This window comes from Poromitra crassiceps, assembly GCF_964638095.1.
Source record: "Poromitra crassiceps genome assembly, chromosome: 4".
NCBI classification, from domain to species: domain Eukaryota; kingdom Metazoa; phylum Chordata; class Actinopteri; order Beryciformes; family Melamphaidae; genus Poromitra; species Poromitra crassiceps.
The window spans coordinates 16,653,954-16,680,005 of NC_139626.1; the positions used below are offsets into that span (position 1 = coordinate 16,653,954).

Consider the following 26,052-nt stretch of genomic DNA (forward strand, 5'->3'; position numbering starts at 1 on the left):
ATCAGATCCATCAGGTCCATCAGATCCATCAGATCTGTCAGGTCCATCAGATCCATCAGATCTGTCAGGTCCATCAGATCCATCAGATCCATCAGATCCATCAGATCCGTCAGGTCCATCAGATCTGTCAGGTCCGTCGAAGCTTCATCAGTGATTTGATCCATTGTTGTGTGGATTATATGCTGCCTTGTCGAAAAATGCTCGTGCTACTCTCTGTAAAGGGGTATCCATAGAGCCCATTTTCATGGTGATATCTTTGGGTGAGAGCTCAAGTGACCCCTTTGAGAATAGTTTTTCGGTGGCCAAAATGTAGCCCCTTTCTCGACAAGCTTGTATAGCAGGGTAATAGATGCCTGAGGTCTTCTAGTTTCATAAAATAACAAACTTCACTCTGGCTTTAAAACTGAGCCCGCTACAGTCAGACATTTGATTGAAATCGGGATATTAGCGGGATAAATTAGCAATCGGGATGAGAAACGTTTACGTTTAGTTTACTGGATTGCCTCATTGTATGGGAAAATACGAACGCGTCTTCTCTTCAAACACATCTTGTTTTGTTTACCACTGCCGTGGGTCCTTTGGGGATCCTACAATAGGCGACTAAGAATGTGCCTGATGAAAAATGTAGCTTAAAATACGTTCATAGACTAGAGAACGTAATTAATATTAATGTTCCTCATTAATGATACATCGTTTCAACCGCCTGCAACCCATCCGCTATTAATCACAATGTTTATTTTGATGATCCGCGGGGCGGGATATCCGCGGTCAGCGCGGTTAGAACTGCGGCCCGCGCATCACTAGCAGAGAGCTTCACCAGCAGAACGTAGCACGTGGGAGGATCATGCTATCCCCACCAGTTCCCTTTAGCCCCGAACAGGCCCCCCGACCGACAAGAGTGCAGCGAGCAGGACACATACTTCCCACCCGCAGACACAGCCAATCGTGCCTGTAATGGTCACCCACCGGAGGTAACACAGGGGCGTGAACCTGTGACCCTCGTGTTGGTAGGCAGGGAATCTACCGCTGCACTACCTGGATGCCCTTATACTCAGCATCTTGTGTTGTTTTGTGCCTGATCCTGTCCTGTGAACAGTGAAAGGAAGCAGACAGCAACACGCCTAGCGCCATGTAACCCAAACATATCCACCACACAAACACGTGCATGCATACGCACACGCACGCACACACACACACACACACACACACACACACACACACACACACACACACACAGGATCTCCTCCCTCGCTGTTCTTCGAGGGGAGGGAGGGGAATCCCTCGTTTTTTCCTCTCCCCAGCCTGGCTCCAGCCTGTGGAGGCAGAGTGCATGTGTGCGTATGCGTGAGTGAGCGTGCGTTCGGTTCAGTTTTTGTATTTGACCCAGCTGTTTTGGGAATGCCAGGGGGCCAGCGTGGGTCGGGAATGACGTAAGAGGGAGAGAACAGAGGGAGGCGGAGGCGGATATCTGCTTCGGAGGCTGTGGAATTCCTGAGTTCCGACTATGTTCTGTTTTTGGAAAAACAATTGTCTGGTATTCGGTTGATCCTCCCTCCGCATTTGTTTGGTCTCCATTGGTTTGGGTCCAGTTTGCCTTCTGGCACTCACTGTTCCCATGTCTATTTGGAACATTGTTTGTTCCAGCTCTTAGTTGATGTTTGTCCCTCCCTCCCTCCCCCCCTCCCTCCCTCCCTCCCTCCCAGCCACCAGCGGCGTTTTCCTCACATTATCTCTCTGTACCGTGACTCGTGCCAAAACGAGCTCCTTTGATTGGTTAACAGGGTTGATCTCTGAACAGTGCCAACAACTCACAGCAAATCGACAGGTACAAATGGACACTTCACAGAGATAAGTGGTGCAAACATCAGAGCACAGGGAACTTGTCATTTGTGATATATACGGGTGTGTGAATGTGTTTTGCACCATATGCACAGCAGCAACTGGTGCAAAAATGTGAGCGTATGACTTTCTTGATTTGTGATTGGAAGAATAGAATTTGTGTACCTGCAATGAAGAATTTGAGAAGGTGTAACTGACATGGTTGTGTTTGTGGGAGAGAGGGAGAAAACATCGACAAGTCTGCAATCCTACAGTGTTTTTCTCTGTGACTTCAAAGTGACCAATACACACGTGTGTGACTACTTTCTACAACTACAAAGTCGCAGTCACAGGTGTGCAGTTATTTTGCTCCGATAATGCTTTCATAGGCCAGGCTTAATGCTCACACTGTTGGTCGCTGTCAGTCAGGCACCTGGCAACAGAATAGCCAGCTAGTTGCCAGTCCCATCATTGACCATCTTATCAATGATGCTATTCTAGCTTGTGAGGCTAAACGCACACTGTGTATCTGTTATAGCTTGTGAGGCTAACAGCACAGTGTGTATCTGTGTAGCGGGGCAAGCAGACAGGAGAAAGCCTGTGCCATCAAAAAGGCCTTTTAAAAGTCATTAACCCCTCGCTGGCCGTCACAGCCCAGTGGCCGTTGCCATGGAGACGTTTCCGATGACTCATGTGTTTGAAAGGGAACATTCCGGCGCTCCCCGGCCTTATATTCATGTGTGACCTTTGACCTCGAGCTCCCTCAAGGCAGCCACAAATCACATATCTGCACGGTGCTGGACCTCGTTAGCCCTCAACACACCGAGTTAGTCGTGTGGAAACTGGAAAGTAGGGCTGCACGATATTGGAAAATACTGACATTGCAATATTTTTTCTTCTGTGATATATTGCGATATAAAAGAAATACAGGAATTTTCGACAAAAGACTTGAATAGGTCTATCAAGCCTTGCCCGTTTAAGAAGGTGGCCTAGTGGGTAACCTGCATGGTTGACATAGTAGGAAGTGACTGTAGGGGCGGCTTTAGCTCAGGAGGTAGAGCGGGTCGGCCAATGACGCAAGGGTTGGCGGTTCGATCCCCGCTCCCTCCCAGCTGCTGTCGCTGTGTCCTTGGGCAAGACACTTAACCCTCCTTGCCTCGTATGATTGGTATGAATGTAGACATGAATGATGGTGGTCGGAGGGGCCGTTGAGCGCCGATGTGTGGCTGCCACGCTTTCGAACCACCGGTACGAATGGTGTGAACGAATAATGATTCTGTGAAGCGCTTTGAGCACTTGGAAAGGCGCTATATAAATCCAATCATTATTATTATTATTATTATTAGCCACAGCCAGGATCCTAAGTGAGTAAAGGTACTATAGTTGGTAGGAAAAGAGCTTAGAACGTAACAGAGAAGGCGTGGCATTACTGTATGTTATGAGTTAATTTACCTTACTTGAGATTGCACATTCTGCTATGTGACTATTGCACATGTGCACATTGCGCTGAAACGATATATTGTGCAGCTCTACTGGAAACGCAATGTTTGGATGTGTGAACCACAAGTTCAGACTGCTGGCAGGCTGCTAGGCCTGTGTGTGTGTGTGTGTGTGTGTGTGTCTGCATTTCAACTGCTAGGCCTGTGTGTGTGTGTGTCTGCATTTCAACTGCTAGGCCTGTGTGTGTGTGTGTGTCTGCATTTCAACTGCTAGGCCTGTGTGTGTGTGTGTGTCTGCATTTCAACTGCTAGGCCTGTGTGTGTGTGTGTGTCTGCATTTCAACTGCTAGGCCTGTGTGTGTGTGTGCATTTTCCTGTACGCATTCTTGATCATGGCAGAAAGCATTTCAGACCAAGTACCAATAGCAAAGTACATGATGCTATACATACAATAGCAGAGTATATTGAGAGCCACGCAAACCGGAGTCAAAGACCGTGTATGTGTACATACTAAAGCTGATTCTGATCGATATTTTTGACAAACTTAAAACTTGGTATTGCTTTTGTTATCATTTTTTTTGCCTATACACAATGTTGAACTTTGAACAGAATGAACTTTTAGCCTTCTTGACCCTTGCTCCAAGCTTGCTTGCTGTGTGACTTAAATTCCGCACTATAAGCCGCACCGGAGTATAAGCCGCACCTGCAAAGTTGACTGTTTTTTACATATATAAGCCGCACCGGACTATAAGCGGGTGTTTTAATGTTTTTTTTTTTTTTTTTGTGTGTTTTAATGTTTAATTACCATATGTAAGGGTTCATGCACAGAGGGGATTGTCGGGAAAGAGATGGCTGTTTGAGGAAGCTCCCATTTATTAACATTTCAACAAAACAACATAACACCACCTGTGTTGTGTTATGTTATGTTATGTTATGTTATGTTGTTAAAAGAGGGCAAGAGAGGAAATTAAAACAGAAGTGGATTTATAGTTAGAAAGAGTGCTAAAAAAGAGAGATTTTTTTTTTTTTTTTTTTTTTTTTTGGGAAAAAATCCATAGATAAGCCGCACCGTTATATAAGCCGCAGGGGCCAAAAAAGGCCAAAAAACGGGAAAAAAGCCACGGCTTATAGTCCGGAATTTACGGTACATACAGTAGATGCTATTTGCAAAAGGTTTGTGCTTTCATGTGGCCTTGTCCCATGTACAGATCGAGAGGCGCATGGAGACGGTGCGGGTGGTGTCCCACAACACACACAAGAGGATGGTCACCTGTCTGCAGGGACACATCGGGGCCGAGGCTGAGAAGAGACATGTAAGGACATCAAGCACGTGACAACAGAACACACACCTTTGCCTTACTCTCATGCCTTAACAAATATATAACTACCCCAATTAACCAACTCCTCCCAGATTTATTCACCTTTTTTTTAATAATCATCTCTCACACAAATATTTAGCCTTCCTTGAAGTCGAGCTGAAATGAGAAATTACTTTTTAACTATTTTAGATCACATCCCTGGAGTGCACCTATTTAACAATGTGCCTAAGAATTCACTTTTCCCCCAAAATATATATATACAGTAAATCCTCTAATAGTGACCGGGGCCTTTATTTACTGAGTCACAGAGAGCCCCGGGCCTTTGTTGGAGGCAGGCCTATATTAGAGTAGAGGCCTTTATTTCTTAATATTAAGCCTGTAGGCCTACACGATTTAAATATGTACAGTAGGCCTACATGATTTAAATATGTACAGTAGGGCTACATGATTTAAATATGTACAGTAGGCCTACAGGATTTAAATATGTACAGTAGGGTGTACAGTAGGCCTACAGGATTTAAATATGTACAGTGGGCCTACATGATTTAAATATGTAAAGTAGGCCTACAGGATTTAAATATGTACAGTAGGGCTACATGATTTAAATATGTACAGTAGGGCTACATGATTTAAATATGTACAGTAGGACTACAGGATTTAAATATGTACAGTAGGGTGTACAGTAGGCCTACAGGATTTAAATATGTACAGTAGGCCTACAGGATTTAAATATGTACAGTAGGGTGTACAGTAGGCCTACAGGATTTAAATATGTACAGTGGGCCTACATGATTTAAATATGTAAAGTAGGCCTACAGGATATAAATATGTACAGTAGGGCTACATGATTTAAATATGTACAGTAGGGTGTACAGTAGGCCTACAGGATTTAAATATGTACAGTGGGCCTACATGATTTAAATATGTAAAGTAGGCCTACAGGATATAAATATGTACAGTAGGGCTACATGATTTAAATATGTAAAGTAGACCTACAGGATTTAAATATGTACAGTAGGGTTACATGATTTAAATATGTACAGTAGGGCTACATGATTTAAATATGTACAGTAGGGCTACATGATTTAAATATGTACAGTAGGGTTACATGATTTAAATATGTACAGTAGGGCTACATGATTTAAATATGTACAGTAGGGTTACATGATTTAAATATGTACAGTAGGGCTACATGATTTAAATATGTACAGTAGGGCTACATGATTTAAATATGTACAGTAGGCCTACAGGATTTAAATATGTACAGTAGGGTGTACAGTAGGCCTACAGGATTTAAATATGTACAGTAGGCCTACAGGATTTAAATATGTACAGTAGAGTGTACAGTAGGCCTACAGGATTTAAATATGTACAGTAGGGTGTACAGTAGGCCTACAGGATTTAAATATATACAGTAGGGCTACATGATTTTAATATGTAAAGTAGGCCTACAGGATGTAAATATGTACAGTAGGGTTACATGATTTAAATATGTACAGTAGGGCTACATGATTTGTGTTTTGTATTTTCTACCCCACACCATCCACCATGCACTACAGTCCGTCCCACGCCTCTATGCAGGAAACGGTCAGGTAAAAACATGATTATTATTATTATTATGATTTCCCCTCTCTGCTTTGAACCTCTACATGCTCAGTTTCACCTTCATACATCTGTCAGCTCCATTCATTCTCAATGAGTGCCGCGGCATTGAGTCCTAAAACCCGGAGGTGGCCATTGCCTGGTTACCTCGTCTGGAAGTCAATGTTTTTTTTTATGGGATTTTGGTTAGATGCCTGAAATAAGGTGGTACAAAAGTTTATGAAACTTTGAACGTTGTGTTTAGCAAGATAATCTTCACAAAGGAACATAATTTCTATGATTTTTGAAGCGTTTTCTGAATGCTGATCTCATTTACGCTTCAAAAATCATAAAAGTGGTGTTCTTTTTGGGAAGACTGAACACAGCTCTCAGTTTCATAAACTCGTGTTAACCAGAGACCTTCTCAGACCTTTCAGGTATCAAACCAAAAATCCATTAAAAATCAAATCCCATTGACTTCCAAACGAGTCACCCCATCGCGATGCTACCTTCCGGGTTGTCCTACAAAACTCTATGACTACGCATGACATTGTGACTTTGGGGTTAGGTTTGTTTGAGACTGTAAAGTCAACCTCTGCTTTGGTCATAAGCTCCACCATTTAATCCATTTAGTGTGCATGTAAAGTCCCTTTTGAACATCTGTCATCTCAAATCTCTCTAACTTTCTGTCAAAAGTTTTCATGGGTTTTCCATTGATTATTTGGTCATGATCAATTAATCGATGAATCATTATACAAATAAACAACTTTTGACATACAAAATACAAAATGCGGGTTTTTACACTCGTCTTTAGGCCTACACAACAAGTTAAATCAACCAACCTAACTTCCTGCAGTAGCTGACATTCTGCTTGTAGACGTGCTGTATAGGGATGTCAATTTTCGGTTAATTTCACTTTCGATTAACCGACGCTAATAATCGATTAACCTATCGGTTAATTCATAATTTTTTAATATTATTTATTTATTTATTTTATTTATTTTTGTCTATTTACTCAATGAGCTCATGCCCAAACAAGGCGTGTCTATTTAGATGCTGAAATGTTAATGCTTTTTGTGTTAGAATTTCTAACACAAAAAGCATTAACAAGCATTAACAAAAAGCATCAACATTTCAACACAAATTCTTTTTGTGTTAGAATTTCTAACACAAAAAGCATTAACATTTCAGCATCTAAATAGACACGCCTTGTTTGGGCATGAGCTCATTGAGTAAATAGACAAAAAAAAAAAAAATAATAATAATAATAATATTAACTGATAGACCGACAGCAATAACCGAACAACGACGTTAGTGACGGTTAATCGATTAACGGTTAACCGTTGACATCCCTAGTGCTGTATGAATACTGTTGTCTTTTTGGGTGTAATTCTCCCACACTGGACTTTTTGCCTACTTGCTTGGCTTTATTCTTCCTCTGTATATAATAAGCGGGAAATTTCGCTCTTGTGGTGATAAATCATTTCAGTAAAAAAATAAAGAAAATAGCACATTGTCGATTAATCGGTTAACATATGTTTGATTGATCAAATTCTTAATGACGATTAGGGCTGCAGCTATTCATTATTTTAGTAATTGAGTATTCTACCGATTATTCGAATGATGAATGGAGTAGGTAATTGGATAAGAAATACTTTTAAGATGATCTCCAGTATAGTCGACACAGCTGTGACATGGCCTGTTATCACTGATGTTTGTATGCACTATGTGATACGATATTTGTAATAGTTGATAGTTTAATTTATGAAGATGTAGGCAATACTGTTCGTGTTCAGCTAATATTGATGAAGCAGACTGAATTGAACTGAGAGTGTAGCTGAACTGAAAGAGCCACCCTAAAGCCCAAGATGACATCATCAAATGTCTTCTTTTGTCCTGACCAACAGTAAGAATGAGTCTTAAATGATTATCGGTTATAAAAATAGTTGGCGATAAATTTCGATCAAATAATTGATTCAGCGATTAGTCGTTGCAGCTCTTAACGGCCATTAATCGATTGTTGATTCATCATTAACAATCCCTACTAACTGTTGTTGCATCAGCGTTTGGTTTGTGGCTCATTAGATGGCTAATCGCTGTCTGCATCATCTCTCCCCCATGGCAGAAAAAGCTTCCACTGACGTCACTCTCCCAGGCCATGGTAGACGGCGGGAGCCAGCTAGGAGAAGACTCTCTGATAGGGTGAGTGAGTGATTGATTGACATGCCAGACAGCCTATCATCCCTCCTCGGCAACTGTTGCTATCTGGAGCAGATGCACCCCAGAGAGTGTGACATAAATGCCATGCCTCCACGACAAGTAGGCTGCCCTGTTTGGTCTTCTGTTGACGGGACTTTCAGAAGTTTCTTCGTCCAGGATCAGATTAGTAACTGTCTTGTCTGAAGACTGAAACGGCTCAAATACTGAAACAAAACAAAAAACAAAAAGAGGGATTTGTAACCTGAATTACAGATGGTTTCTCCTATTATGTTGCTTTCACATATAAGCAGCACTGTCTGTCTGGAGACGATGAGGAAGGGAAAGTAGGTCAGTCAGCCTGCTGCTGAACGTGATACATGCATGCTCAGATTCTGTTGTCATTATGAAGACATTGTTCTTTTCTGTTTCAAAGTTGACGCCAGGGCTGCATTGTTGAAAAGATCTGTGGCCGATTAGCCCCATTCATGATCTTAGCCAAACACAGAGAAGCTGAAAGCATGATGTCACTAGTGTCACATGTCACAAACAGAGAAAAGCTGTAAGCATGATGTCACTAGTGTCACATGTCACAAACACAGAGAAGCTGTAAGCATGATGTCACTAGTGTCACATGTCACAAACACAGAGAAACGGTAAGCATGATGTCACTAGTGTCACATGTCACAAAAACAGAAGCTGTAAGCATGATGTCACTAGTGTCACATGTCACAAACACAGAAGCTGTAAGCATGAGGTCACTAGTGTCACATGTCACAAACACAGAAGCTGTAAGCATGAGGTCACTAGTGTCACATGTCACAAACAGAGAAAAGCTGTAAGCATGAGGTCACTAGTGTCACATGTCACAAACAGAGAAAAGCTGTAAGCATGAGGTCACTAGTGTCACATGTCACAAACACAGAAGCTGTAAGCATGAGGTCACTAGTGTCACATGTCACAAACACAGAAGCTGTAAGCATGAGGTCACTAGTGTCACATGTCACAAACACAGAAGCTGTAAGCATGATGTCACTAGTGTCACATGTCACAAACACAGAAGCTGTAAGCATGAGGTCACTAGTGTCACATGTCACAAACAGAGAAAAGCTGTAAGCATGAGGTCACTAGTGTCACATGTCACAAACACAGAAGCTGTAAGCATGAGGTCACTAGTGTCACATGTCACAAACACAGAAGCTGTAAGCATGATGTCACTAGTGTCACATGTCACAAACAGAGAAAAGCTGTAAGCATGAGGTCACTAGTGTCACATGTCACAAACACAGAAGCTGTAAGCATGAGGTCACTAGTGTCACATGTCACAAACACAGAAGCTGTAAGCATGATGTCACTAGTGTCACATGTCACAAACAGAGAAAAGCTGTAAGCATGAGGTCACTAGTGTCACATGTCACAAACAGAGTGACGGTGATGTTGCACTACAATGATCTGATTTTGCTTTCAGCTGTTGATTACTGATAGAGGCAGTGCTACTCTGACTGCGTGGAAGCAGGTACTGATAGAGGCAGTGCTACTCTGACTGCCTGGAAGCAGGTACTGATAGAGGCAGTGCTACTCTGACTGCGTGGAAGCAGGTACTGATAGAGGCAGTGTTACTCTGACTGCCTGGAAGCAGGTACTGATAGAGGCAGTGCTACTCTGACTGCCTGGAAGAAGGTACTGATAGAGGCAGTGCTACTCTGACTGCCTGGAAGCAGGAACTGATAGAGGCAGTGCTACTCTGACTGCGTGGAAGCAGGTACTGATAGAGGCAGTGCTACTCTGACTGCGTGGAAGCAGGTACTGATAGAGGCAGTGCTACTCTGACTGCGTGGAAGCAGGTACTGATAGAGGCAGTGCTACTCTGACTGCGTGGAAGCAGGTACTGATAGAGGCAGTGCTACTCTGACTGCGTGGAAGCAGGTACTGATAGAGGCAGTGCTACTCTGACTGCCTGGAAGCAGGTACTGATAGAGGCAGTGCTACTCTGACTGTGTGGAAGCAGGTACTGATAGAGGCAGTGCTACTCTGACTGCGTGGAAGCAGGTACTGATAGAGGCAGTGCTACTCTGACTGCCTGGAAGCAGGTACTGATAGAGGCAGTGCTACTCTGACTGCGTGGAAGCAGGAAGCAGGCTGCGGGTCTAAGCTCTGCTATTGGTGCCGACCACCTCAGTCGGAGCAGAAAGGGATTCTTCTGCTCCCTGCATGTCGCTCTCAAATGTCTCCACCGCTGTGCAACAACAGCAGCTAGCTAGCTTGTTGCTACACACTGAAAATGGCAAGTTGGCGAAAATTTGGATTGTGCAATAAAGCAGGTCTGCTTGGTACTTTCGGTGGATGGTTGTGAAGATAACAGAGCCTTTTTATGCCTTCGCCGGCGATAGATAGGCCAGAGGCATTATGGTTTCGGGTTGTCCGTCCATATGTACGTCTGTCTGTCCGTCCGTCCGTCCGTCCGTCCGATGTTGGTTAATGCGATATCTCAGGAACGGCTTGAATTAGCCTCAAATGCCCGAATCCGATACCATTGCCAAAGATCTTTTGTTCATTTGCTTGAGAGGAGGGTTTTACACTGAACAGAACTGAAGGAACACAAAAAAAAGATTTCTTAAGCCGATTTGTAAAGACATATTTTACAAATTGCCCCCCCCCCCCCCAAATTGTGCTGATGTCATAAAGAGGTGTGACCGTGTGATTTGTACACCCTTCTCTCCTGATGTGTTTCTGATGCTTTGTGTGTTTGTGCATGTGCGCGTGTGTGTGCGTGTGCGTGTGTGTGTGTGTGTGCCTGTGTGCGAGTGTGTTGACAGGAAGATGATGGAAGTGTGTGGGGAGGCAGAGAATCGTCTGGCGTCAGAGCTGATGCAACACGAGCTGCAGCTGGAGAAAGACGTCCTGGATCCCCTCAACCAGCTAGCAGAGGTGACTCTAACCTAACCAAAAACCCAGGGGCCACACTGATACCACTTTCAGACAGACACGGTTCTGGTTCTGGTTCTGGCTCTGGTTCCGTTCTGGAGTCAGGGAACCTTGGTGCTTTCTGGCGAACCAGCCCGTGTTCACACCAGATTAAGCGGAACCAAAGTGAGAGGACATTATTCGGTTTCAGTTTTTTAAGTTGATTAATTATTTGGTCTGGCGTTCGAGTGAAGCCAGCCTTGGCCATCTCTTCCGCAAGTTCGGCATACAACTTGCTCTTTCTTGTACTGCTTTCTAACTTTTCTTGAGATTCGGTAGATGCCCAAATCGCCACTAAACATGTGATTTCCTCAGGAGACCACTGCAAATTATTTTTCTCCATGTTGTCACTGCCTTCTCCTTCCTGCTCATTTTCACAGCCTAGAATAAGACACGCCCACTGGCGATGTCACGGTTCCCAAGGAAAAACCAACTATCTTTTGGTTCCGCTGAGAACCAACTTTTCAGATTCCGAACCAATTATTTTTTCGGTCTGAACGCGCCGGCCGGTTCAAATTTGGGTCCCGGAACCAGAACCGACACGGAGCCCTGCCGGTGTGAAAGCCCTATGAGTGAGGTCGGGGGCTGCATGCGGCCTGCGGGGCCGCCAGTTGCCCACCCCTGCTGTAGTTGGTCACTCGTAACAAGCTGCACTGCAGTTTGTTTGGAAAAGATCCAGGAGTTTTGCCACCGGACTGCAAATGTCATTGTTCTCCCCCAGCCAAACAAGCAGAAATAAAGGAGTAAATGCTCCTGAGTTTGAAGAAACCACTCCAAACATGCTTGGTGGGAATACATGTTTTCACATTGGAGGCTGTTGTAGGTCGGCCTACCGTTTTACCACTTAACTTGATGTAGGCTACTAGTAAAAAAGGCATGATTGATTGATGAAGTGTTAGATTAGTATCTAAGGATTGATTGATTGATTGATCGATTGATTGATTGATCGATTGATTCATTCATTCATTGACCCCCCCACACCCCGAACATGTAAAAACAATCTTCGGATCTTAGGATAGTCATTCAGGAAGGACAAAGGCAAGGTTTGTCTATCAGACTGTATCACTCGAATAATCTTTGATGCTGTCTGAACTCCATGTGTGTTTTGGGTCTCACACTTTTAGGTGGATATCCCCAACATCCTGAAGCAGAGGAAACAGTTGGCCAAACTGGTGCTGGACTACGATTCAGCCAGAGCCAGGTTCATCCTCCAACTCACTTCCCCTCACCAGACCTTACCAGAGTCACATTGTCATGATCTGATTCTGATTGCTCTTGCGTCATTTCATTTCCATGTCCATCTCCAACATCTGAACTTACCAGTGTGTGCTTGCTTGTCTCTCCAACATCTGAACTTACCAGTGTGTGCTTGTCTCTCCAACATCCTAACTTACCAGTGTGTGCTTGTCTCTCCAACATCTTAACTTACTAGTGTGTGCTTGTCTCTCCAACATCTTAACTTACCATGTGTGCTTGTCTCTCCAACATCTTAACTTACCAGTGTGTGCTTGTCTCTCCAACATCTTAACTTACCAGTGTGTGCTTGTCTCTCCAAACTCAGATGGTTGCAGGCAACCAAGTCAATAATCTCAGGAACAAACACGCAAGCACTGACTGCCAAGGCTGACCTGCTGAAGGAGGAGGTGGATGAGGCCATGAACAAAGTGGAGCTGTGCAAGGTAACGAAGAAGACTCCGAGTCCAGTTCGTTGACACACTCAAATGACTGAAAATGCCCCGTCAGCTGTGTGTGTATGAACACATCCCTTAAGCTGAGGTGTGTGTGTGTGTGTGCGTGCGTGCGTGCGTGCGTACGTGCACCCACACGCGCGCAGACTTTCTGTCCAGGAAGCCGAGGTTAGCCGGTTGGCTTGTGGAGTCCAGTTCAGCCAGGAGGGGTTAGGGAGGGTTTCTGACTCACTGTGTGAGCCTCCCATTGGCTTAGCTGAGTGCTAACTCCCACCCTCCTGCTACCTGAAACAGCCATTCATTGGATAGATGTCACTGGATTGAGAGTCTGGGTAGTGTGCAAGTACCACCGCGGAGACGCGGGTTCAGTTCCTGGTAGCGGTACTTCCGGCTTGGTCAGACGTTCCTGCAGACACAATTGGCCGTGTCTGTGGGTGGGAAGCCGGTGGGGTATGAGTCTTGGTCACTGCACTACTGCCTCCTCTGGTCGGTCGGGGCACTTGTTCGGGTGGGGAGGGGAACTGGGGGGAATAACATGATCCTCCCACGCTCTATGTCTTGCCGGTCAAACTCCTCACTGTCAGGTGGAAAGAGGCGGTCGGCGACTGCACATGTATTGGAGGAAGCATGTGCTAGACTACAACTCTCCCCAGATCAGCAGAGGGGGTGGAGCAACGCCCGGGACAGCTGGGGGAATTGGGAAAGTAGGCTATAATAGAGTACCTACCGTAGGGATGGCGTAATGAGCCAACTCAGCTCGTCATGCTACTGTACTTCCTGTTCCCAAGTCTCAAAGTCAATGGGATTTCTGTATGGGGATTTTGGTTAAATGCATGCAATAAGGTTTGTGGTTAACAAAAGTTCATGAAACTGCGAACTTCGTGTTCAGCAAGATAATCTTCACAAATGAGGAGCATGACTTTTGAAGCGTTTTCTGAAAATCGTGATTTAAAAAAAATCCAGAAAAACAAAGAACAGAAAGATAGATGTCAGTGTGTAATGGAGGCAGATGGGATCCTTATTAGACTGTTAATGACAGTCTGCTGCAGTAACGCTACACGAGGTAGTGAGGCATTCTGTCTGTCTCATCCTTCATTCCTTTCCTCATTCAGATAATGGATGTCATTTAATGAGCTGTATTTCTTGTGCAGGATCAACTTGCTGCAGACATGTACAATTTCTTCTCAAAAGAAGGGGACTATGCCCGCTACTACGTCATGGTGAGTGAGTGTCTGCATGCCATTCTGTGGGAATTTTCACAGCTGCAGATTCACTGACTGGGGAGCAGAGAATTTGCAAACCATTTTATTTTCTTAGCTGTCATTTACTGCTGCGCTCATTCACCCCCCCCCCCCGTCTCTCTCTCTCACACACACACACGCACGCACGCACACACACACACACACACACACACACACACTCTCTCTCTCTCTCTCTCTCTCTCTCTCTCTCTCACTCCCACTGTTTTGTTCTGTTTCCAGCTCTTAGAAGCTCAAGCTGATTACCACAGAAAATCTCTCACTGTTCTGGAGAGTGTCTTGCCAACCATCCAGGATCAGCAAGGTACACACACACACACATGCCATTTCTCACACACTGAAGCCGTTGTAAATTCACTGTAAACCATGGCTTCTCTGGGTTTATTGCTTAATTTGAAACCTAGCTTATTTCCTGTCAGCTATTGCATTAGCAAACACTGCAACAGGAAGTAAGCTAGGGGCAATTTAGAATGTTTATGTTGTCAAGTTAAAATGGCCTCTAACCCTAACCCTAACCCTAACCCTGTACCCCGGCCTACTACAGTATTGTCTCTCTCCCCTCCCTCTTTGTGTAGACTCGTGGACAGAGAAGCCGGCGTTTGGCACAGGGCTGGATGAACATCTGAAGAGGAGCAACCGAGAGATCGCCCTGCCCATAGAGGCCTGTATCATGATGCTGCTGGAGACGGGCATGAAGGAGGAGGTAAACTATGTTGTAGGTTTGGGCGATTGGACGAATATATCGCCGACCGACAATTGGCTGAGTCCACCGCCAGTTGGATTTTTTGGACGATTGTTGGATGATGTTTGTCCTTTTATTTTGCTAATTTAATGGTCTAATTTATAACTAAATAACCTGTGAAGCACAATTCAAAACGTGCACGAATATGGACTGTTGTTGAAGTTGAAAACGAGAGGAGAGATAGATACAGACGGAGCGTGTTTGTGTGGTCGAGCGAGGTTGACGGTGAATGGGGAGAACAAGCGGCGTAAAACCGCGAAATGCAGGGATTAAACTGTTTTTTTCTTCTGATAGTTTCACAGCAATTGTGTTATAAAAGCGCAAATAAACACACACACCTCCAAACCATGGAAGCATAAGCTCCAAAACACCTCACAAACATAATTGAACGCAAGCTGTAAATGTCTGTGCACATGAATCTCTTCAGACTCAAGGAGGTGGGAGGAGCAAACAGGGCAAAAATGCTGCTTCCATTTCTGTCATGCTATTCCCACAGCCAGACAAAATGTCCACCATTATGCTGCAATGTCGATTTATGATATGTGTGTGTGACGTCCCCTCCCCACAACACATTTAGAATACAATGGAATCTACTTGTCTCCTGTCCATAAATCAGTCGTGTGTGTGTGTGTGTGTGCGTGTGTGTGTGTGTGCGTGTGTGTGTATGCGCACGCACGTGTGAAAGACTGCAAGTGTTGATTGTACACAACATTTGTGGCCCTGCTCGTTCCCTGGTGTAGGGACAGTACAGTTTTGACAATAGGCCTGTCAAAACTGCCCCAAAATCATATTTGAATATTCCCTCTAAACATTCGAATATATTCGAATACTTAAAGGGATACTCCACTTTTTTGGAGTTTAGCTAATTTGCCACATTCCCCCCACATAACTAAGATACACCATGCCTTACCGGCACTGTCCACATAGTTTACAGTGAGCAACAGTTGTGAAGTTAGTTAGAATCGCCATAGAATGGAGGGTAATGGTACAGCTGTTAAAAATCTACCAAAACACACATCTCACGGCACCAAAATACATGTTGTGCTTCGGGAACTCACCACACAATGAAATATTAATCCAAAATGCACATAATCGGTCTTTTTGGCAGGAAAAGAGGTAGCCGGCACTACTTTTAAATTAAATAACTATCATTCAACAATGGACAAATGTATTCTCATACATAATAATAATAATAATAATAATAATAATAATAATAATAATAATAATAATAATAATAATAATAATAAAAAAATCATAGTGTTTTGCAAATGGTTTGGCGGCCCACTTGTGATGCCTCTGTGGCCCACAGGTTGGGAATGGCTGTGTTAGCTATTAAGTTATCATTGTGCTACAGTACTTTTCTCCTGTGTCTACAAGCACATGCATCCAGTGTCTGGTTTGATCATATATACTGCACTTTACTGTAACCTTCAAAAATATTTTCATCTTTCATAGTTACCCTACTTTTGGATCTAAATAAAAGTGTTTGTTTGTGTGTGTGTCTGTCTGTCTGTGTGTGTGTGTGTGTGTGTGTGTGTGTGTGTGTGTGTGTGCGCGCGTGCGTGCGTGCGCGCGCGCCAGGGTCTATTCAGGATTGCTGCAGGGGCGTCCAAACTAAAGAAGCTAAAGGCAGCACTGGACTGTTCCACTTCACAACTGGAAGAGTTCTACTCCGACCCCCACGCTGTCGCTGGTACGTCCCGAATCAGAACCTTTTTTTGTTTGCGTGTGTTTTGTGTTTGTTTGGCGGTATCAGTCCGGGGACTGCAGCAGTAGATTCCTTGCCTACCAAGATGATTGTCGCAGGTTCGAGTCGCCGTGTTACCTCCAGCTTGGTCGGGCGTCCATACAGGCAGGATTGTCCGTGTCTGCAGGTAGGAAGTTGGATTTCTCAATGCGAGGTACTGAGGTAGAGTGATCTCTTTGAGAGGTAGAGTGATCTGGTGAGAGGTAGAGTGATCTGGTGAGAGGTAGAGTGATCTGGTGAGAGGGAGAGTGGTCTGGTGAGAGGTAGAGTGATCTGGTGAGAGGGAGAGTGGTCTGGTGAGAGGTAGAGTGATCTCTTTGAGAGGTAGAGTGATCTGGTGAGAGGTAGAGTGGTCTGGTGAGAGGTAGAGTGATCTGGTGAGAGGTAGAGTGATATCTTTGAGAGGTAGAGTGATGAGGTAGAGTGGTCTGGTGAGAGTTAGAGTGGTGAGAGGTAGAGTGATCTGGTGAGAGGTAGAGTGGTCTGGTGAGAGGTAGAGTGGTCTGGTGAGAGGTAGAGTGGTCTGGTGAGAGGTAGAGTGATCTGGTGAGAGGTAGAGTGGTCTGGTGAGAGGTAGAGTGGTCTGGTGAGAGGTAGAGTGGTCTGGTGAGAGGTAGAGTGATCTCTTTGAGAGGTAGAGTGATGAGGTAGAGTGGTCTGGTGAGAGGTAGAGTGGTGAGAGGTAGAGTGGTCTGGTGAGAGGTAGAGTGGTCTGGTGAGAGGTAGAGTGATCTCCGGAACATTGCCCGCCTCCGCCCCTCCCTATCCCTCCCCGCTGCTGAAACTCTTATCCATGCCCTCATCACATCCAGACTCGATTACTGCAATAGCATCCTCTACGGTTCCCCCCACAAAATCATCAACAAACTCCAATACGTCCAGAACTCCGCTGCCCGCCTCCTCACCTCCACCCGCCGCCGAGACCACATCACTCCCGTCCTCCATAACCTCCACTGGCTCCCAGTCAAATACAGGATAAACTACAAAATTCTACTCATCACGTACAAAACCCTCAACAACCTGGCCCCCCCCTACCTCTCTGATCTCCTCCCCCGCCACGTCCCTACCCGTAGCCTCAGGTCTGGAGACACCAACTGCTTGACGATCCCCAGGACCAAGCTCCGGACCTGGGGCGACAGGGCCTTCTCAGTTGCCGCACCCACCCTCTGGAACACTCTCCCCAGCCTCATCCGCCAATCTCAGTCCATATCATCCTTCAAACAGGCCCTCAAGACCCACCTCTTCAACCTCGCCTTCTCCTCCTAACCTCACTCCACTCTACCTACTGTTTCCACCTTTCATGAATGTTTCTAAATTAAAGTATTTATTTCTGTGTTTTCTGTAAAGCGACTTTGAGTATTTAGAAAAGCGCTATATAAGATAAATGTATTATTATTATTATTATTATCTCTTTGAGAGGTAGAGTGGTCTGGTGAGAGGTAGAGTGATCTGGTGAGAGGTAGAGTGATCTCTTTGAGAGGTAGAGTGATGAGGTAGAGTGGTCTGGTGAGAGGTAGAGTGGTGAGAGGTAGAGTGATCTCTTTGAGAGGTAGAGTGATGAGGTAGAGTGGTCTGGTGAGAGGTAGAGTGGTGAGAGGTAGAGTGATCTGGTGAGAGGTAGAGTGGTCTGGTGAGAGGTAGAGTGATCTCTTTGAGAGGTAGAGTGGTCTGGTGAGAGGTAGAGTGATCTGGTGAGAGGTAGAGTGATCTCTTTGAGAGGTAGAGTGATGAGGTAGAGTGGTCTGGTGAGAGGTAGAGTGGTGAGAGGTAGAGTGATCTCTTTGAGAGGTAGAGTGATGAGGTAGAGTGGTCTGGTGAGAGGTAGAGTGATCTGGTGAGAGGTAGAGTGATCTGGTGAGAGGTAGAGTGATCTGGTGAGAGGTAGAGTGATCTGGTGAGCGGAGCGCAAATGGATCTTCACAACCCGGCCGCAGGCTCTGCTGTGTCGGTGTCGCTTCTGACAAGTCACATACAGCAAAGTCAAAGTATAGTCATATAGTCAACATAGTTACTTCATGAGTTTCAGGAAGACTCGTGACACTACCAACAGTGCCGCGAGTAAAGTGTTGAGAAGTATAAATTGGGCTTTAGACTTCAGAATCATAGTTGGTTACCTACCAAAGTGGCTGAATAAGACAAATGTATCAGCCACCGTCAAATGTAGGTAAATTCCTTCCCTGATTGTATTATATACAGTATATGTTTGTATATATATTATATTATGATGGTATTATATATATGTATGTATATAACCCTTGGGTGCAGAGCAGGAAACATTGCTGGTGGGCTGATAGATTCACTGTCACATTTGAGAGGTTTCAGAATGAAATGTGACCTCCAGATAATATTTAAAGTGGATGATTGTTAAAACGTTGTGGTTTCAGGAGCGCTGAAGTCCTACCTGAGGGAACTCCCTGAACCTCTGATGACCTTCCAGCTTTATGACGAGTGGATCCAGGCATCCAGGCAAGGCTCACAACGTTATAGGCTCATAACGTTATCAAGGCTCACAATGTTATCAACAGGGACGAAACCCTCCCCTGCTCTACAGCTGCTCTCCCATTGGAGCGACTGTTTCGTTGGCAGCCGGATGTCCGCTTATTACGAACTCTGTCATTGGCTCCGACCATGTCAATCAGAGTGGCTTCCGCTCCCTCTTCCCTGTGTGTCGCTGTAAATAGTGCCCTGCCGCCTCAATGAAAACAACAACCCTAACTAGCTAGCAAGCTAACGGCAGAAACCTACACGCTAGCTCGTTGCTACACGCTGAAAACGGCAAGTTGGATTGTTGAAAACTATTTTCCAAGGGCACTGCCGCTAAGCGCCGCCCATCGCAATCCCACTATGGAGACCTGCGGCACCAGACTCCTCTCACGGTAGGGAGGGGAGGCTGGCCAGCGAGACTAGGACCTTTATGACCTACAAGAGCTACATGGATTTGTGTATTGTTTCTATACTGTGACATGTAGTGTCAAAGCGAGTTATGTTATCTTTTTATTTTAAGTCGGTAACATTAGGTAACATTAGATCGCCATGAAATTGTGCATGTTAGCTGATATCAGACTGAATTGTCAACTCATAAGCAGTCAAGTCGGTGGAGTGGGCTGATTCAAAGTTCTGGACCCAGGCAGTTCAGTTCAGTACCTTATTTTCCCACTGGGGGAAATTCGTCCTGCGACAGAGCACAAAGCAGACAGTACATACAACAACAGTGCAACACTACAACACATGACAGCACACCGATCAAATCATAGAAATATGGATTAATAAAAAAGATAAAATAGGAAAAAAGGTCAAATAAGATCAAGTGCAGCGGCTCCAGTGTGAGAAAGTGCAAAAGTGCGAGGTACAATTACCTATTGTGCAAGTTGAGCATACCTATTGCACTTTGGACAAAGGAAAATTTGAATCTATTGCACTTTACCCTGGGGACTCTGTAGCTCTGTCCTGAAGGAAGGGGGGAGGGGGTCGGATGCCTCAAAAATAGGATGGTTTGGACTCTCTAACATCGACTTTGCTTTCCTCAGGCGATCAAAGATGTTTGACAAGGATAGCTGCTGCTTGCCGATGATCTTACTGGCTGCCTTAACAATGTTACCCAGACTTTTTTCTTTTGGACATTTAGGTTGTCATACCAGGATCCTAATGAAAAGGTTAACCATGATACCTGATGCAGCATTTGCATGTATATCCCTCATTTGTGTGTGTATCCCTTTAAGACTGCGTCACGCGGTTCGCGGTCTTAAAGGGATACACACACAAATGCTGCATCAGGTATCAATGGGTTACAACAGATTAGGAAAAAGGAAGGCTTTGCCGATTTTCAACCTGCTAAAGCAGTGATACTCAACTTGCAGCCCAGGGGCCAGAAGCAGCCCGCAATAGGGTGCAGGGTGGCCCCCCAACTATTTTCTAATTCACTATGAAAACTATGAAATAACATTTGACTGAGTTCCAGGTAAATTGTCAGATATCGTTGTCTGCTCGCCACCCAGGCACTGTACTTAACTAACTTAACTTAACCTAACTAACTGGGTGGCCGCAGACGATTTTCAATTTCCTAAATAGGCCCGCGTCATTCTTAGGTTTGGGAATGGCTGTTTTAGTGCATTTAGTCAGCTGGAGATTGGCCTTGTTCTGTGCTCTGCTTTCAGTCTGCCTCTTTCTCTTTCAGTGTGTCAGATCCAGACAAGAGGCTGCAGGCTCTCTGGCTCGTTTGTGATCAGCTACCAAAGAACAACAAAACCAACTTGAGGTTAGCCACGCCCACTGCCCAACTCTTCTTCCACCTACCTGAACACACTGGATATCTTGTGTTTATCAGGCTTCCCACGGCTCCTTGATGAAATCCTTCGAAGTTTGTGGATTTGAGAAAAAAATTGAGGCCTTGAAGGTTTTTGAAAATAGACATAAATAGACATGGGTCATTGAAAGTGATTGGATTTATATATTATGTGCATGAATATAAATTGAAGTTCTTTTTCCATCACTGTAACAGCACAGTTGAGAAGTGTTGACACATTCAAACCTCTCTCTTTAATTGTTGTCTGTGAGCTTCTGTAAAGCTGCTAGTTCTCATTATAAACATTCTCAGTGTTGTAAGTTAACAGTGATTAACCTTGATCCCTGTCTCAAACGATGGTGAATTTGAGTGATTTGGGCCTGGAAAGCCATGGGAAAGTCCTTTAATTTGATGTTTGTTGATGTGAAGAAGGTGTGGGAACCCTGGTTTATATTACAGAAGCTCCCTATTCAGGACTGTATGGTGCCATCCATGGGTTGATGACAGCAGTGTCCCAGTTTTGTCTATTGTCTGGAGCTGGGTCCACACCTTGACTCATTGTGCGTGTGTGTATGTGTCTGTGTGTCTGTGTCTGTGTGTGTCTGTGTCTGTGTGTGTGTGGTCACGCAGGTATCTGGTGAAGTTTCTAGCCAAGCTGGCGCAGGACAGCGAGGTCAACAAAATGACTCCCAGCAACATTGCCATTGTCCTGGGACCAAATCTGCTGTGGGCCAAGACAGAGGGGTAAGCCCCCGTTCACACTACATACGCCGAAGCAACGCTCAACCTACGCTGAACCCACAAGTTTCATCTAGGCGTCCTTGTTAACAGGCGAAGCCATTGACACCACCCGCGCGCGTGTCACGCTGAAGCCACGCCGAAGCCATGCTCACGCCTTGCTCAAGCGATCGTTCAGGATTCATACCTATTTACCAAGCGTGAAGCTTGAAGCTGCCAGGCATGAAGTCAATGGTAGTTGTGGGCGGGTTCAAGGCGCGCCGAGGAGGCGCTGAGAGGAAAAGAGAAGGCTTGTGTGAACGGTTAGGCGTCAGTTCAGCTTGTGCCTGCCTCAAGCTTCAGTTCTACTTACGTTCGGCGTCCTGTGTGAACAAGGGCTAAGAGGGGATCAGAGTGGGAGGAAGTAGTGAGGATAAAGAAGAAGGATAACATTCACTCGCTAGCTACTGTATAAACATGGTTGCCAATGGGTCAGTACTTGGAAGTGCTTGGATTTAAACTTTCTTCCTATCTACAGCATCACTCTGCATAGGCTACAAACATACAGTGATTTGCTGATCTGCGCTGTGTCATTGGCTGTTGTGCTCTGACCCTGCGAGCTGCAGGGCTAGCTTGGCGAGCTGCAGGGTGGGTGATAGCGAGCCCGCGCAGCGGGCGGGCCTAGTGCCTAGTAAGTTAAAAACAATAAGTTAAAAAAATACAGAGTGAAATATAATAGCACGATCACACTAGACAATTATCAAGTTCAGTCAAGGCAGGTACAAGAAGATACACAATCATCTCTAATCATGGCTTTGAACTGGCCAGAACTTTGAACTGGGAGGTGCTTATTCCAAGAATGTGGAGCAGTGTATGAGAAAGCAGTCATACCAAGTTCTGTGCGAGTATGGGGGCACCTTGAGAACAAGCCAGTCAGTTGATGGAGTATGGTAAGGACCAACATTCTGGTTTAACAACACAGAAATGTAAGGGTCTTATAAATAAATAGAAACCAGTGACTTTCATCTCATATCGAGAGATGGCCAGCCAACCATGTCATATAAGAGACAATGGTGAGTGTTCTAACTAGCACCTGTGATAAATCGAAGGGCAGAGTGATACACTGAATCAAGAGGTTTTAACGTGGAAGACGTGGCATGTCTATAAACTACACACATCACCATAGTCCAGCACCGATAGGAAGATTGCTTCCACAATTATTTTCCTGTGGAACATGGGAAAGCAGGATTTGTTTCTGTACAAAATGCCTACCTTTTGACGCAGCTTGCTGGCAAGGTTATCAACATGGAATTTGAAAGAAAATGTATCATCAATCCTTGAATCCAGATGCCAAGATACTTATATTCAGAGACTCACTCAATGCAAAAGCCAATTTTAGTGATATACATAGACTTTCTAGGTTGGTATTCTTACCTTTAGAGAATAACATAGACTTAGTTTTGGTTGGATTTCACAAAAAATCTAAAGTGCAGTCCTGTCCGATATATACAATATACACACAAATCAATCTAAAGTGCAGTCCTGTCCAATATATACAATATACACACAAATCAATCTAAAGTGCAGTCCTGTCCAATATATACAATATACACACACATCACAAGGACCCGAGTGATAAATAGGAATTTACAGTTCAAAATGTGCACAATGAAGTTAAAGAGAAGAATGTAAAGTAAATGAATAGAGTAAAATATTGTGGTAAGAGAAGCAGTGAAAAGTCCTTGAAATGTATCATTATAAAAGAGTGGCCACCCTGTATAAAGCAAAGGAAATCTAATGTCTCGAGAGGCGTGATCCCAGTCTAAACCAAAACAAGGGGCGGTGGCGTGGATTTCTACAGTCTGTTATTTTAGTTTATTTTACAGTTACGTATGTTGGCAAACATCAAATTTTCGTGTGTGTGTGTGTACACCCAGGAGTCTGGCTGAGCTGGCTGCAGCTACCTCTGTGCATGTGGTGACCATCATTGAGCCGATCATCCAGCACGCCGACTGGTTCTTTCCTGAGGGTACGTTCCTCTGAGGTTCCTCTGTGCTTTACTGTATATTCTGCAGGTCAACTACAAGGTTTGATGCATCTCAATGAGTTGTCTGTCACCCACAGACGGGAAGCATACACAATGGATATACTGTACAGTAAGCTCTTTCAATGCCTTCTCCTTCCCATCGTGTCCATATGTGACTATTTGAGACTTTTCAATATAGAGACACCTCAACTTCCAGACCCTTCCTGTATCTGTGCCACTTAAGCGCAAATTATGCTCACGCGAAATCGCCGGCGCTGACTGCGCCGAGGGGGTCGCCGCAGCTGGGCGTCCTATCAGCACAGCTCGGCGGAGGGAGCGTGCAGCTCCTCGAAAATGTGACTCCGCGGCGTCAACTCCTTGTTGTGAGGAATGAGGAAATGCCATTTCCTCATTTAACAGTGCTTGTCCCTCATCTAGCAAAGCCTTCTGCAGGCTCAACGGAATGAGTTTTGAAATGGAGGGACAATAAAATGTCCCCCCACCGACATGATTGCAAGTTCTTGGTAAACGACACGATAACGTTTTGGACGTGTACCGCAGCCAACGCACCGAGTTAACGTTGGAGTATGCACAGTCTCGCTGTCGCCGCTAGTCGGCGGCAAGGCTCCAAGTCGAGGGTGCGCAGAACCCTGTCAGCGCCTTTAGGTTTCCCTACCGCCACACCCCCTTAGAAGACTTTTGGCAGGTCCTCAAAAAATCCGCTTTTCCTCTTCGATTGAGCCAAGTTGGAACTCAGCCTAAAGTGTTAGTTAAACCGCATTGTTTGTATTCGTAAAAGCTGCATTGTCTCTTGTCGTTGTGCAGATGTGGAGTTCAATGTGTCTGGCATGTTTGCGATGCCCACGCCTCCTTCGAACCACAACAATCACCTGGACTATGACTGTAGCACCATGGAGAGGAAGAGGCCTGGCAGCATGGTCGGACCCGAGAACGCCAGGTAACAAATCTGACACCTCCTTTAGGGGTGGGACTCACCACAGGCCCCACCCACGATACAATATTATCATGATACCTAATCCTTGTACTATCCCATTATAACCTCATCATCCACGCAGTTTCAACAGTCACGAAAACATGATGTGAAGAAGGAAGGATTTTTTTTTTACAATACACAAACAAAACAAACAAACAAGCTCAGTCACAGGAAAAAATAAATAAATAATATATATACACATACATATTATCGATGCTCAATATTGCAACATGGTGCCACCAGATCCACAAGGTGCTTATGTGCTTGTAAGGGACACTGCATGGAAACCCACGCAACGGGTCTATGAAAAACCAGCCATGCAAGTCACCTGTCGCCCCTAACCTCATCAAGGTAGGCTAGAAAAGAGTCCCAAATAGTTGAGAATTTTCTAAGTGAGTTGGTCCTCAGGAACCTAAGTTTCTCCATCCGTATGACAGAGGTCATGTCCGTCAACCAAAGTTGAAAGAAGGTGAAGAGGGGGACTTCCATTCCTGCAGAATGAGTTTTTTGGCAACAGATGTACCCTACGTCAGAGACTGTTGAACAGCTGTAGGGAAGTTCAGAGAGGACTCGGAGCAGCTGAAGATAGCGAGTTCTGCCTCCGGCTGAAGGGTTATTTTGGGAGTACCAATCAAATATTTTGGCCCAGAATGCCGTTGGTAAGGGGCAGAACCAAAAGGCATGAGATAGTGTGCCCTCTGAAACTTGACACCTGTCGCACAGTGGCGAGACAGAAGGGAATATCTTGTTTAATTTGTGCTTGTAATAGTGAAGACGGTGAGCGTCTTTAAATTGGATCAGCTGGTGTGAAGATGTTGTTTTTAACCATAAAATGCTGGTCCTCAGCTTACTAAGCACAGAGCAGCTGACAACGGGAGCTCATCTAATCCAATAATGCGTGAGGCTTCCTGCATTTGGGTCGGATCGAGTTCGGATCACGTTCACACCACAAATGAACCGTACCAGAGTTAGTTTGGAACCGCACCGAGACCCCCTCTTTCACCAGGTCTTGGTCTGCTTGTTTGGTCTGCTTTTGGTGCTGGCCAGAGTTCCATTGCTGCATTCACACCTGCCCAAACGAACCGCACCAAGGGGGAAAACAAACTCAAGTGCGATTCGACCGAACCAAACAAGGTCGATGTGAAAGCACCCTTGGAGAGACAACGGACATCAATGGTTGGAATATAGAATGACTTACACCACTGATTGCTTTGGAAATGATTGTGTCTAATCGAACCAAATCGATAACACTTTTACACGTGTAACATATGGGCACTGAA

At 44.9% G+C, this 26,052-nt stretch overlaps 1 protein-coding gene across 2 annotated transcripts in view; it reads left to right on the forward strand.

The window, feature by feature from the left end:
• Positions 1-26,052, forward strand: part of arhgap17a (Rho GTPase activating protein 17a) — a 61,733-nt gene that overhangs the window by 26,181 nt on the left and 9,500 nt on the right. For both annotated transcript variants that reach the window (XM_083634730.1, XM_083634729.1), the window contains exons 3-17: positions 4,466-4,570; positions 6,136-6,168; positions 8,283-8,359; positions 11,170-11,281; positions 12,442-12,518; positions 12,879-12,996; positions 14,157-14,225; positions 14,487-14,568; positions 14,840-14,967; positions 16,588-16,699; positions 19,138-19,219; positions 20,928-21,008; positions 21,666-21,779; positions 23,690-23,781; positions 24,604-24,736. In XM_083634730.1, coding sequence (XP_083490856.1) covers positions 4,466-4,570; positions 6,136-6,168; positions 8,283-8,359; positions 11,170-11,281; positions 12,442-12,518; positions 12,879-12,996; positions 14,157-14,225; positions 14,487-14,568; positions 14,840-14,967; positions 16,588-16,699; positions 19,138-19,219; positions 20,928-21,008; positions 21,666-21,779; positions 23,690-23,781; positions 24,604-24,736 — 1,415 coding nt within the window. The remainder of the gene's footprint in view (positions 1-4,465; positions 4,571-6,135; positions 6,169-8,282; positions 8,360-11,169; positions 11,282-12,441; positions 12,519-12,878; positions 12,997-14,156; positions 14,226-14,486; positions 14,569-14,839; positions 14,968-16,587; positions 16,700-19,137; positions 19,220-20,927; positions 21,009-21,665; positions 21,780-23,689; positions 23,782-24,603; positions 24,737-26,052) is intronic.